General features: G+C 50.5%; 1 protein-coding gene across 1 annotated transcript in view; it reads left to right on the top strand.

Annotated features, from left to right (window-relative positions):
- Positions 1 to 5,170: 5,170 nt before the first annotated feature.
- Bcr (BCR activator of RhoGEF and GTPase) overlaps positions 5,171 to 14,574 on the top strand; it is a 130,462-nt gene continuing 121,058 nt past the window's right edge. The window contains exon 1 of the mRNA XM_028773919.1: positions 5,171 to 6,591. Within this exon, the coding sequence (XP_028629752.1) occupies positions 5,304 to 6,591 (1,288 nt within the window). The 5' untranslated portion in view covers positions 5,171 to 5,303. The remainder of the gene's footprint in view (positions 6,592 to 14,574) is intronic.

Genomic DNA, 14,574 nt, shown 5'->3' with positions numbered 1-14,574 from the left:
AACTTAGAGGGAGCCTCTCCTCTTCGGAACAGGAAGTGAATCTGGATGGGCCCTGGGCCTGGCTTCAGATGCAGCCCTGAGACAGGCCCCTCCAGAGGCCCCTGGGGCTCCTCTGCCATCTGCTGTGGCCTCACGACTCACTTCCCATATGTCAGGCTTTCCCCTGAGAGGAGCTGATGGGCAGGCAGAAAGTACAGCCCTCATACTGCCTCCTCCATCCAGGCACGGTGCATGGCCTTTGTTCCCTCCCTGGAGTCCAATGCATCAATGGCCTTCAGAGCCACCAGCTACCTGAGTCTATGCCCCAGATGGATGCGGCTTCCTGGGCTGTTGTGGGCTAGCTTTTTACTCAGCCTGCCTACCCCTGCCCTCCTGGAACACATAAGAAGGGGTTAGATATCTGGAAAGCAAAGCAGACCTAGGGCTTCTCACCTTACCAGGAGAGGCATCTCCGATCTATAGGTATTCTGGGCCTGTGATGACCTAGACCACTTTGCTGGGATTCCTTCACTAACAGGTTCATTGAACCCTGCCCCTCCTCTCCTGGTAAAGGCTGCAGACACCAGAAGGGTTATACCAGCATGGCTTCAGAAGCTTCATGAATAATTGATCCTGCAAGAGGTGGGTGCGGCTGCTTCGAATAAGAATCCTGCGCATGCGCAGTCATCTGGAACCCGGGCCAGCAGCTTCCAGAGAAGACCCGCTGCCTACTTGGCGAGGCTGCCCTACCGAGATCCCTGCGGCCTACTATAGGCCAGGGATTTGTACGCTCGCAGGAGGTCTACCAGCCATGCACTGTTCAGCACAGCATGAGCAAACAGCCAGAGCTAGAGAATTGATACTGTTGCTTCTATCTCCCTGAAGATAGAAGATCACATGACGGATAACAGATGGGTAACACAGCCACATGCCACTTAAAAGACAGAGAGCCTTCTCCGGCCTCCAGCAGGGTTTGGAGATAGGGAAGATGATTGGGTAGAGTAGGAACAAAAAAAAAAGTTTTCTTTTTTTCTTCACTGTATCCAAAGTTCACTCGAGGGCAGTAGTTCCCGCCCTTTCTAATGCTGCGACCCTTGAATACAGTTCCTCATGCTGTGGTGATCTCCCAACCATAAAAGTATTTTCATTGCTACGCCGTACCTGTGATTGTGCTGCCGTTATGAATCGTAATGTATAACATTGGATACGCAGGATGTATTTTCATGGTTACAAATGGACTCACAGGGGTCCCAGCCCACAGGTTGAGAACCACCGCTCTAGGGCCTTGACTATGCTAGTAAGCCCTCGACCACTGAACTCAGTCTGCCCGTCTGCCTGGGTTTAATTCCCAGCACGAAATAAACCAAGCATGGTGATGCATACCTATGTAGAACCATAGACGAGCAGTGGGTACCTGAAGCCTCACATAGGTTTATCTGCCTGTCCTTGCAGTCAGATCCCCATGACTGATCTTTCTCCCTAATTTCCCACACCTGACCCATCTTACAAGGCCTTTGAGCACCACTCCTAAAATGGACCAGCAAACTACCACCCTTTCCAGGTCACCTTACTTCTAACCTAGTCGAGGTCAACAGCTTCTCCTACATGGACAGCTGCCACAGACCCCTTCTTACTGTCACCCTGTCTAACTGTCCCACCAAGACATATCAAGTAGGTCCCTTCTGCTTACTGTGTGAACTACCGACCTGGTAGCGGCTGGGAGTACTTAAGTATAAATCCATTAAAGTTCAATTAAACATTCTGCTCTCTGATACATTGAAGCCACGTTTTGGTGCCTGGATCTGCCTGGAGAAAGTGGTAGGTACACAGAGAGTAAGACACTGAGTGTGGCGGGAAGTTCTGGACCACGCAGGTTAAGACCCATTTGGTGACTTGCCTTGCCTTTAAAATGAAGCTTAAGTCTCTTAGGGATATAGAAGGCACTGGCCCACCCATGATCTCACCCCCTGCTCCCCACACCGACTTCATCCCCTAACGTAGCTGTTCCTCAAATACTTACATTCTCGAAGCCTCTTTCTTGTTCTCTATCTCTTCTGCTGTAGCCCTAGCCTACTGTCACCTATCCAGGCTAGCCTTTCCCCAATGTTTGCCTCATTCTCTGCTGACTCAACTCTGCCTGCCTTCTCTCTCAGTCTGTCTCTTGTGTCCCCCCCTCTTACACACACACACACACACACACACACACACACATCTCTGAGAGCTGTGCTTCTTCTGGGCCATACATATAATATATCCGAATTTGACCACTACTTGCTGACACATAATCTGAATGTTTGCAGAGTTAAGATCTGGAGGAAACAAACACTGGAAGAATGAGGAGGTAGATCGTAGCATGGATGCATGGATGAACCTTATGTCTCTTCTCACTCTGTCCTGCAGCGAAAGACAGATGATGAGAAAGCTCTATAGGAAGAGAAAGAGAGGAAGGGAGGGGGAGAGATGCTCAGTGCATTAAAGGACCAGACGGTTAGTGTTAACCAGGGTGGTCCTGAAGATGAGTGGCTATCCTTGGGCCCAGAAAAGGCTATCTGACAGGGCAAGAAAACCACTATCTGGATGTACTCAATGAACATTTTGCTATGTCCAGAGAACAGAACCTGCAAAACCCAACGGACAGCTTCTGAATTTTTTAAAAAGCAAATTTATTTATTTATAAAATATGAAAAGCTAGCACGCTGCTACATAAACACAGCCCCAGCTGCTCAGGAGGCTACAGCAAGAAGTGGATCACTTGAGTCCAGAAGTATAGGGCCTCGCCTCAAAATAAACGAATGGTTGAGTAATTAGAAAATATTTACAGTAGAGGGAGAGGGAGTGTGGCTCCATGGGAAAGCGGGATGCCTAGCACGTTCCAAGGTCCCGCGTTCCCACTCCTAGCACCCCACGCAGCAAAAACCCTACACAAACATTCAAAGTAGAGAGCTGAGTTGTGATCTGTGAACCAGAGAGTTACCATAGGGATGGATGACGTCACCCTCCCCCACCAAAGGACTCCTTGCCGGTCCACACATTAATGATTCTATGAGCTCTACCAAGCCTACTGAGAACTTAAGGTCCCAGTCAACAAGAAAAAAAAATTTAGTCTTTAGTCTTTGGAAGATATTCTCTCTCTCTCTCTCTCTCTCTCTCTCTCTCTCTCCAGATGGCCAGGAAAGAAGGTTCCAGAGGTCTGTGTTCTTCTCATTTTGCCTGCCTGGCTCAATTATTGAATGAGTCCATCAGATCATTATGGGCGGCAGCGAGTATTGATTGTGACCCTGTGAGGTCATGGCTTTTTTTCCCTGCTCTCTCTCTGACTCTCTCTCCTCTCTCTCTCCTCCCTGTGCATCTCTCTCTCCTGGTCTGTCTATGTGTCTCTCTGTCTGTCTGTCTTATCTGAGTTTCTCTGTTGGTCTCTCTGTCCCCCTCCCCCTCCCTTTTCCTTTTTTTTTTTGTACTGATAGGAATTAATCCATGGACTTGTCTTATCAAATAAGACTCTACCATTGAGTCACGCCCCTCCCAGAGACGATCAGACTTTTTAACGCTCATTTTAAGTTGAGTCTACGGAGGAAGAAAATGTCGTTTACTATTGCGTTTCTGGGATGCCTGCTCTTTTGTTTTGTTTTGTTTTGTTTTGTTTTGTTTTGTTTTGTTTTGTTTCACTAGCCCAAAAGTCAGGTCACCAGCAAAAACGATTTCTTCCCAGTAATTGCGTTGTTTACTGCCTGCCTGGACAAGAGACTGGTGAGGTAGGCGGGGAAGGAGGGAACAAGAGATTAAAGAGGTCTACAGAGGGCAGCAGCGAGCTGCACAGCGCTCACAGCGCCTGAGCCGGGCTCCAAAGGCTCGCTGCAGCCCTACCTACCTACATGAGCACAAACTGAACTCTACTGGGAACAGACAACAGGCGACAGATGAAAGCGAGTTCCAGGGAGGGGAAGAGAATCCTGGTCTAAGTCAGGGAGCCCCTGCTAATCTGGCTGCTGGTGCTGGGCTCTATTTCTCTAGAAAAGCATGGTAACAGTTTGCAACCAAGGAAATAATAGTTTCGTGGAAGCAGGTGTTCTGGTTTTATCTCAGACCTCGGGGAAACTGAGGCACGGAGCTGGGAGAAGCCGTCAAAACTCAAGCTGTTCTTCAGCTGCCAAATCCCGTTGCCTTTCACCTCACCCTGCAGGCTGGCCTGGGTTTTTGTATTCAGGAGAGTTCCTGCCTCTAGAGAGCTTCTCTGCTAAGTGCCTGAGCTCCCTAAGCTTCGTTGGGAATCATTATAGATTTCCTGTCTTCCACCCAGCTCTGTGGCTAAGAAGGAGGTGTGTGATCCCTTCACAGAAAGAAAGAGACCCCAAGATGCTACACTGGCCTCCAGGGGTCAAAAGTTAGGAAGGGAGATACGTTGAAAGAGCGGAGGGGGAGAAATTCCTAAGTTATCAGTGTAAGGAGTCCAGTGACAACTGAGTGGCCATTGCTAAACTTCATCACCCACCTCAGATCTCCAGCACTAGAGGCTCGCTGGCTGGCACACAAGCTATTGACATGTACCGGTGACCTGCCCTGGTTGATTTCTCAATAGTTTGGGCCCTGCTGGGTGTTCCCTGGTGAGGTCAGCACCGAGGTTGGTGGGTGCAGAAAAGAGGAAGCAGGCGTTTCTGTTCGAGGCATGAAGAACTAGCCAGAGGCTCGCTCGGAATCACCCGGTCTGGGGCGCCTATGTGTCTGTCCAGAAGGGGATCAGACCAGTTAGCAGCCATCCCACCCCCTCCTCGGTCGGATTCAAGGACCCAATGCTCTTCGCGCGGCGCGGCCCCTTTAAGAGGCGCGTCCAGCCCCGTCAGCCGCTCCGCGGCCACCGCCCCCCGGTCCTCCCCTTCCTGCAGCGCTGAGTGCGGGCCGGGGCGGGAGTGCGGCGAGAGCTGGCCGTGCCGATCGGAGCGCCAGCCCGGAAAGCTGCGGGGCGGCGTGGGCACCGGAGGCGAGGAGCCCGCAGGGGCTGCGGTCGTGGGCCCGCGGCTGGCCCGCTCTGCGGAAGACGGCTCCCGCCGCCGCGCGCGCCGCGGAGCCCCGCACACAATAGCGGCGTGCGCAACCCAGCGCCCTTCCCCCGCCCGCGCGCGTCCCCCTCCCCTGCCGCCGCCGCCGTCGCCGCCGAGCCTCCCGCCTCACCTGCGGTCCCCGGGGGGCGGGCATTGTTCGCCGCCGCAGCCGCGGGGCCATGGGAGCCACCGGGCTCCCCGGGCCGGGCCCGGTGAGAACACCGCGCCGCCGCCGCTGAGCCGGGCTCCGGGCGCGCAGCTCCGCGGCGCAGGTGAGCCGGCCGCGCCATGGTGGACTCGGTGGGCTTCGCCGAGGCGTGGAGGGCGCAGTTCCCGGACTCGGAGCCGCCGCGCATGGAGCTGCGTTCGGTGGGTGACATCGAGCAGGAGCTGGAGCGCTGCAAGGCCTCCATTAGGCGTTTGGAGCAGGAGGTGAACCAGGAGCGCTTCCGCATGATCTACCTGCAGACGTTGCTGGCCAAGGAGAAGAAGAGCTACGATCGGCAGCGCTGGGGTTTCCGCCGAGCCGCGCAGCCCCCGGACGGCGCCGCCGAACCCCGAGCGTCCGCCCCGCGCCCGCCGCCCGCGCCCGCCGACGGCGCAGACCCGGCGCCCGTCGAGGAGTCCGAGGCGCGGCCGGACGGAGAGGGGTCACCGAGTAAGGGACGGTCGGTGTCCGCCCGCACCAGGCCAGCGGCTGCTGCGCCGGCGGACCGGGACGACCGAGGCCCCCCCACCAGCGTGGCGGCGCTCAGATCCAACTTCGAGAAGATCCGCAAGGGACCTGCCCAGCCCGGCTCTACCGACGCCGAGAAGCCCTTCTACGTGAACGTCGAGTTCCACCACGAGCGCGGCCTGGTGAAGGTCAACGACAAAGAGGTGTCCGACCGAATCAGTTCCCTGGGAAGCCAGGCCATGCAAATGGAGCGCAAGAAGTCCCAGCAGAGCGCCGGTCAGGGCTTGGGAGAAGCACCCAGACCCCATTACCGTGGGCGCTCCTCGGAGAGCAGCTGCGGCCTCGACGGGGACTATGAGGATGCAGAGTTGAATCCCCGCTTCCTGAAGGACAACCTAATCAATGCCAACGGCGGCAACAGGCCCCCTTGGCCGCCCCTGGAGTACCAACCCTACCAGAGCATCTACGTCGGAGGTATGATGGTGGAAGGGGAGGGCAAGAGCCCCCTCCTGCGAAGCCAGAGCACTTCGGAGCAAGAGAAGCGCCTCACCTGGCCCCGCAGGTCCTACTCGCCTCGGAGTTTTGAGGACAGCGGAGGTGGCTACACCCCGGACTGCAGCTCCAATGAGAACCTCACCTCCAGCGAGGAGGACTTTTCCTCTGGCCAGTCCAGCCGCGTGTCACCAAGCCCCACCACCTACCGTATGTTCCGGGATAAGAGCCGCTCACCCTCGCAGAATTCGCAGCAGTCCTTTGACAGCAGCAGCCCCCCGACGCCACAGTGCCAGAAGCGGCACCGGCAGTGCCAGGTTGTGGTGTCTGAGGCTACCATCGTGGGTGTCCGCAAGACCGGACAGATCTGGCCCAGTGATGGGGACAGCACCTTTCAGGGGGAAGCAGGTGAGTGCCTTGTGTGGGCATACATACTTGGACCTGTTCTGGACTCTTGAAGTAGATTGGCATGGGAGAAATGGGTACTTTTTGGCGTGATTTCCAAATGCTTTTGTGTTTCTTTGGCCCTGCGCCTGAACTGACTCCACCCCCTTCTTCCTGAAGGCGAATGGATGGGGGTGGGGGACTAGCAGGGAATGGGTTGGTGGCATGCTGTCTTGGTTCTAGATCCAGAGCAGGTGGGTTTTGCGGAAACATTGGGAGAGAGATGGCCATGTGCTCTTCTCCATGCTGGACAACAAAGTCTGTCATCCCTGCCACCGGGATTAGCTCCTTTGAGTGGGGTGTGATCTGTGCTGGTTCTGTGTAACCTGCCACCTGGTTGTTCTGGTCTTGGAGTGGTAATATGACACCGTTAGGGGAACCCAAGATGTGCTAGCTGCCTCGGGGACTTAGTTGTGTCAGATTCACTTGGTAGCGTGTGAGAGCAGGTGAAGAGAATCAGGAATCAGAAGGTGAGTTCTCACTCACTGGGCCACTGAGAAATCAAGAGATTTGAAGATTTTAAGTGGGGGTAAATCCCACACCCTCCTGATCCATTTGGCTTGGATAGGTTTCACTCTTCGTTACTCACTCCTAGGCCACTGAGTTTTGTCCGTGTGTCTTTCTTTTTCTTATGGTGCTGGGGCTCCAACCCAGTGCCATGCAAGTTCGAGGCATGCATACACCACGGAGTTACATCTCCAGTCCCCACCTTTTCGGGTCTTCCAGCGCACGCTCTTGCCGCCTCATTTTCTCAAGGGTGAGCACTCAACAGGTTCTTGTTTGAGGCTCCCAGTCCATGGTCTGACTCTAGCGCTAAGATAAACACTAACGTCTTGGCTGCACACAGGCACCGTGGGATATGTGGGGCAATGGGACGAGGTTATGATTTCAAGATCTAGGCTGAATTTTCAGTCGGAGTAAGGTGGGAAGGGTGATGGGCAGGCATAGGATTTGGGGGTGGACAGCTGTCAGGAATCTCTTAGAGTCTTTGCCTCTGTTGAGCTGATCTGGTCTTTTGCCTCACTGATTTTTTTTTTCTTTTTTCTCCTCTTGCTGATGGAGTTGCACGTGCTTCATTTGTCAGAATCCTCTTGAAAAAAAAAAAAAAACCCAAGGCTATTTTTGGCTCTGTTAAGCTGCCTTTCTATGCCCAGCACCCTGTCCTGTTCAGCAACCTCCAGTCGCTCATTTTCCGTCTGGATTGATGCAGTGTGTAGCTGGACCTACCTGCCTGTACCCTGGTCCAGATGCTTTCCCTGTCTCTGGAGGAGGGATGAGAAGCTGTGGGAGTCAGACATTTGCTTTGGAGGCACATGAACCAGCTCCTCTCAGGTCTGGAGGACTGCCCAGTGGTTACCGGGCACCAGCCATGTCCAGCCAGCTGTTTGCGAGGTGAACTCATTTGAGCTGGCTTTTGGTGCTATGGTGACTGGGGACATTTATTCATAAGGAACACGAGAGGCTACCACAGAGACCTACAGTCTGATTATTCTCTTGCTGGTAGGGAGTTCTGAGTTTCCAGAAAGTGGAGCCTAGCCTTTCCTATACCTACCATAGAAATGGCCATGCTACCCTCCACATGATCAAACGTACTGCCAGTCTGAGAAGGTAAAACCAGGGAGGAGAAAGAGGTATGTCCTGGGAGGAATATAGGTTAGCTTCTCAGCAAACGGCTTAGAAGGTAGGTAATTCCACATTTTAGAACTTTCTGGTTCTCTCTGACTATCCTGAAGCCCCACATTCTCTCTTATATTTTTCTTTTAAAGATTCTTTTGTGCTTTTTTGAGATTAGGGCCTTCCTGTGAAGGTCTTTCTAGCCTAAAATTTGTCATGTGGACCAATGCTGTTCCCCAGTTTGTAGTGAGCTAATGCTTCCCAAGTGCTGGGGTTACTGACAGGCACCACCACCCCTGTCTCCCTCAGACTTCTCTCTCTCTCTCTCTCTCTCTCTCTCTCTCTCTCTCTTCCTCCTTTTTTTTGAGTGGGGAGCGGGATGTTTGGGGGGCGAGCGGATTCTTACTGTGTTGGCTTCCCTGGAATTAGCTTTGTAGACCATACTAGCCTCTCAGTCACAAAAATCCACACGTTTCCTCCCAAGTGCTGAGATTAAAAGCCTGCATGGAAAGAGTCCTCAGATGTTTTCAACGACTGAGATTGAACAGCATAATCTTAAGAGTCAAAAACTGAGGCGCATAATACCTTTTTAAAAAAATGTACATTGGTGGTTTGACTGCATGCCTGTCTGTGTGGGGGTGTCAGATCCCCTGGAACAGGAGCTGTGATGTGCCATGTGGGTGCTGGGAATCGAACCCGGGTCCTCTGGAAGAGCAGCCAGTGCTCTTAACCGCTGAGCCATTATATCTCGGGCCATTTCTGTAATAGTTAAACTTTTCAGCACACTCCGAGGTTTACAGCAAAAATGACTGGGAATGATAGAGATTACCCATCTCTCCTGTGCTTCCAAGCCACCTCCTCTGTTATCAGCATCTCCCACTAAAAGGAGACTATCCGTGACCTTTCATAAACCAACATGGACACATCCTCATCACCCACAGTGTGTACTTTATATTAAGATGCTCTGTTAGCGTTGTGCACTGTATGTTTAGTTCTTTGGGGGCTTCACGGGCCCAGGCGTTGTAGCCCAAAGAACATTGAAACCGTGCTGAACATTCTCTGTCTTGTATGGGAGGGGCAAGGGTCCCTCAGCCGTCCGTCTCTGTTGGGGTTGCGTACTGATGTTCTTAGACAGCTGTGGGCCTACTGACCTGAAAGGAGCAATAAGGAAAATGTAATAAGGGGGTGGAGGTCACCCTAACGTTCTGTTGTGGTTCTTGTAACTTTCCACTCCCTGGAGATAGGTTGTGAGGGACCTCAAGGGAAGGAGCTGGAAACATCACAAAATGTTCTGTGCTGGGCACCACGACAAGGTGCTTCATGCAAGATCCGACCTGAGCTCTTTCATCAGCTTGTGGTGGCCTGTCCATCTACAGATAAGCATGCAACCAAGATGTAGCGGAGCTGAACCCCCGGGGTGTGTGAACACAGAGCTCCAGGCTTGTGGTGCTAGGCTCCGCCTCTTCCTGAGACTCTTGGTGCTAGGCTCCACCTCTTCCTGGTGCTCAGTCCTTCCTCCCGAAAATCCTAACCCTTCCCTCCTTCCTGTGTAGGCAACAGAGAACGAGAAATGACCTTTGCCGTCTGGAAGCTTAGCCGTTAAGAGAAGAGGGGATGCATGTGTAGACAGGAGTGAGATCGGGGATGCTCGCAGCTTACTTGGTGTGTTAGCAGTAGTCAACTACCAAAGATGTGAAGTACTGTTTGTCTACTAAATGACCGGGGGTCTCAAGTCCACCTTCCCTGACTCTGGAGTTTGTATGTGTTCGTGAGGGGATAGTTTTGAGACAGGGTCTTACTATATGGCTTATGTTGGCTTCGAACTCCTGATCCACCTCCCTCTACCTTTCAAGGTCAAGGATTATAGATTTGTTTTTAAACAAAAATATACAAAATAGAAAGTGTATCATTTAATTTAGGGGAGCTGAGGTAGGGACTGTACGTTTGTGGCCAACCTGAGTTACATAAGAAAGAGCTTATCTCAAATTCTTTTAAATCTTTCTTTTTTTTTTTTTTTTTTTTAAAGAAATAGAAATAGAAAGCATTTATCAAAGGGAAAGCAATGCCAAGAATGGAGGTGGGTTAGTGAGCCAAGGGAAAGCATGTGCCCAGAGCAGGAATCTTCGTTAGTTTGAGACCTAGTCTTACTGTGTAGCCCTGGCTGGATATATCCAGTAAAGACCAGGCTGGCAGTGGTGGCGCAGGCCTTTAATCCCAGCACTTGGGAGGCAGAGGCAGGTGGATTTCTGAGTTCAAGGCCAGCCTGGTCTACAGAGTGAGTTCCAGGACAGGCTGGGCTATAAGAGAAACCCTGTCTCGAAAAACAAAAACAAAACAAAACAAAAAGACCAGGCTGGCTTCCACCTCAAGAGATCTGCCTGCTTTTGCCTCCCAGGTGCTGGATTAAGGTGTGTACCCCCAGAAAAGAAGGTTTTTAAGGTCATTGTAAACACAAAATATTTACTTTCTTAATGTGTTCTGACCAGTTTTAAGCATGTAGTTCTGTGACACTGAGTACATTCATATTGTAAATCCTGTCCCTGTTGACACCACAGTGTGTCCCAGTGTATGACAACCCCACTTTCTGTTTCTATGATGTTGAAGGTTCTAGGTGACTTGAATTGGTACGGTCACATACTGTCTTTTCATGACTTGACTTATTTTTCTTAAGTGAAATGTTCTAGGCGTTTACCCACCTTATAGCATAGATTCAAGTTGTTTATCTGTCTATTATCTATCGATTTATCATTTATTTTTATATTTGATTTAAGGTCTTACCATGGTGCCCAGGCTAGCCTTAAACTCCTCATTCATTCATTCATTCATTCAGTGTCTATCATTTATCTATCATATATATGCATATGATATGTATATACATATCATGTATATATGTATGTATTTGATTTAAGGTCTTACCATGTTGCTTAGGCTAGCCCTGAACTCTTGAACTCAAGCAGTCATATTGCAAGTAGCTGGTACTATTGATGTATGCCACCATGCCAGATCTTTCCCTTCTTTAGATCTTGGGGATATGTAATTCAAATCTCTACCAGCCTTGTTCCCCATAACCTGTTATAGATGTGCCCCTTGGGGGTATTTGTTTCGTTTCTTCTGGGGTTCCAGCCCAGGGCTTTTGGTGCGGAACCCTTGCTCTCCTGCCAAGCTGCTTCTAGCCCCAACTCTCGGTGTGTTGTCTCTTTATCCTTTGGATTCTTGTATCGGTGCCAGAGTGACCCCTGCGTTGTCTTTCTCTGGAGTGATTGACTGGATGAAAACTAACAGGTTTGAGTGAGTAACTGTGGAACCTAGGTGTACACGCTGGCCTTTAGTTGGCTTACTCATGCCCTGTTTAGACCAGAGCCCACCGCTGCCTCTCAGTTGAGTGCAGGCTTCCTTCCACTGAGCAAAGGTAGCCCGGGGTGAGCCAACAGGTAAACAGTGTACACAACTTTGTATACACACTCTCTTGGCTCTGGCAGGCTGAGGTGTTTGGGGGAGGAAATGAAGTATTCTGAGACTTTGCATTAAAGGAACAGAGAGAGCTGTTGAGTTGTGTGGGACAGGGGAGCAAGCCTACCTTGTGATTCTCTTTTGATTAATCTCTTGTTGTTGGCTTTAGACGCCGTGTCTTCTCATTGGTTGAGAGTCCTATGGCTAGGAAGGGGGGTGTGTGTGTCTGTGTCTGTCTGTGTCTGTCTGTGTCTGTCTGTGTCTGTCTGTGTCTGTCTGTGTCTGTTACGTCTACCGGAACAAGGAGTCCAGGTAGCCAGGTATCTGCTGAACCCACTTGGGAAAGGATCAAGCAGTGTTGGAAGGCCCAGGCTGCAACTTCCTCCTGTGGGTTGCGAGGGCTGTGTCCAGAGCGAGCTAGTAGGTATCTGGGAAGTGTTCTCAGGTTGTTAAGTAGCAGGTCCAAGTGTTGGCTAAGGCTGGTGTTTGTCTGAAGGCTTGGAATGAATAGCGTACTAATTATAAAGCCCCTGGGAGTTTTTCATCCTGGCTGAAACACAGTGGCTTCAAGGAGGTGTGTTTTCCCTTGAGAAATGTAGCAATTTTGGTTGGAATATGTTATCCCAACGTGCTTATTATTTTTAGTGTAAAATACACATGATAAAATGTGCGATTTCAATCTTTGAAGAGAAGTCAGAAGTCAAACCCAGGACATTGTGTGTGTGCTAGGTAATAAATCTGTCACTGAGCGGGTCCTTACTCTGTCCAGTGGCCTGGCGTACGACCATCACCAGTGCTCAAATCTCAGGTGGAGGTCTGGGACTGATCCAGGGCTATGCTAAGCACAGGTGTTAACCCTGAGCCAGACCTCCATTTATTTATTTTTATATATGTGAGTACGCTGTAGCTGTCTTCAGACACACACCAGAAGAGTGTTTCAGATCCCATTACAGATAGTTGTGAGCCACCATGTGGTTGCTGGGAATTGAACTCAGGACCTCTGGAAGAGCGGTAGATGCTCTTAACCGCTGAGCCATCTCTCCAGCCCCAATCCTAGCTTTTCAACTGTTTCATTTGCGAAACAGAAATTGTATCCATTTAAGTAACTCCTTACTCTCCTCCTTACCTCCAGTTCCTGGCAGCCAGGATTCCACCTTTAGTCCCTGGGGATTTGCTTATCCTAGGTATCTTACGTAAATGGAAACCTATACTATTTGTCCGGTGACTAGTGTGCTTAATTTAAGTGTGGATTTAAAATCCCCCGGGGCAGCAGTCTCACCTTTAACTCCCTAGCCGCTGGACCTTAGCAGGTGTGTGTCCTAAAGAAAACACACCTGTTGATGACGGGAGTCTCCTCTTTCCCTGGCTTTCCCACCCACAGAACTGAAGTGGCCCAGTGTCTTAGCCATCACTATTATGTAACAAAATACCCCGGACTGGGGTAGACAAAAGCAACAGAAATACGTTTTTCCCCACACTGCTGGAGGCTGATATAAAGAAGGCTGGAAGAGAAGTCTCTCTGAGGCCCATTGCCTTGGTGTGGTGTGTAGTCGCCACCTGTTAAATGCCTTTCTCACAGTACATCCTGGCAACTCCGGATGTCCCAATTTCTTTCTTCGAAAGACAGTTGGCCAGTTAGGATTAAGACCACTGAAATGACCCAGTAGTTTACTACTTTTTTTTTTTTTTTTAAGTTTTGGAGATTATAATTACATCATTTTCTCCCCTTACCTTCCTGCGTCCACACTCAGTCTTTTCTTTTTTTCTTTAATTTGTGTATGTGTGTATTCCTGAATGCATATAACCTGTGTATAGTGTTACTTGTGTGTGTTTTCAGGGATGACTATTTGGTATTGGATAATCGATTGGCGGGCTCTTTGTTGGGGAAGACTGTTTGTCTTGCTCTTAGCAGTCCTTATTTGTCTGTGGTTCTCTGTCTAGAGGTGAGATGAGAGGTGATCTCCCCAAAATCTCCAAGGTGGACATGTTTATGGTTGCTGTCCCTGTTCAGTGTTTAAGTAGCCCTGTTTGTGAGACTTTATGGGTATAACTTCCGATGCTTCTAGGAAACAGTCTCACAGCAAACCTCTTGTTCTTGTGGTTCTTAGAATCTGTCCACTTTTTCTTCCGCCGACGTTCTCTTTTTTTTTTGGTTTATCGAGACAGAGTTTCTCTGTGTAGCCCGGGCTGTCCTGGAACTCACTCTGTAGACCAGGCTGGCCTCGAACTCAGAAATTTGCCTGCTTCTGGTCTGGCCTCGAACTCAGAAATTCGCCTGCCTCTGCCTCTCAAGTGCTGGGATTAAAGGCGTGCGCCACCCCTGCCCGGCTACGCCGATGACGTTCTCTTAACCTCAGATGTAGGAGTTGTGTTGCAGGTGTATCAGTTGGGACTGAGCTCCATAAGTCGGTATTTTGATCGGTAACGGTTATCTGTAATGGTTTCTATGTAGCTGTTCTAAAATGAACTTTCCTTGTTGAAGGACGGGGGTGGGGGGGCTAGATTCTGGAGAAGAACTGATTAACTGATTTCTTTAAAGTCACGGTGTGAGGAGGAACTGAGAGCCAGGACTTCATACGGAATTTGTGAGGTACATGGTTGGAGTCTGCAGAGGAAAAAAAAATTGTCATGGCAAAGAGAAATGGTCCTCAGACTGGTTTTCAATAGCTCGGTTGTAGGACGAAGTTGAATAAAAGTGTGCAGGCCAGGGGATTAGTTCACTCCGTAGAGTGCTTGCCTAGCGTGCGGGAGGCCTTGGGTTCAATCTCCATCACATAAACAAGGCTTGTCAGTGATGTCAGGACTTAGGAAGTGGAGGTGGGTGGTAAGGAATTCAAGGTCACCCATGACTATCTAGCAAGTTTGAGATAAGCCTGGAGAGAG

Source organism: Grammomys surdaster, unplaced genomic scaffold (genome assembly GCF_004785775.1).
Source record: "Grammomys surdaster isolate TR1022 unplaced genomic scaffold, NIH_TR_1.0 237, whole genome shotgun sequence".
Classification (NCBI taxonomy): Eukaryota; Metazoa; Chordata; class Mammalia; order Rodentia; family Muridae; genus Grammomys; species Grammomys surdaster.
This window is presented reverse-complemented; position numbering and strand designations above follow the sequence as displayed.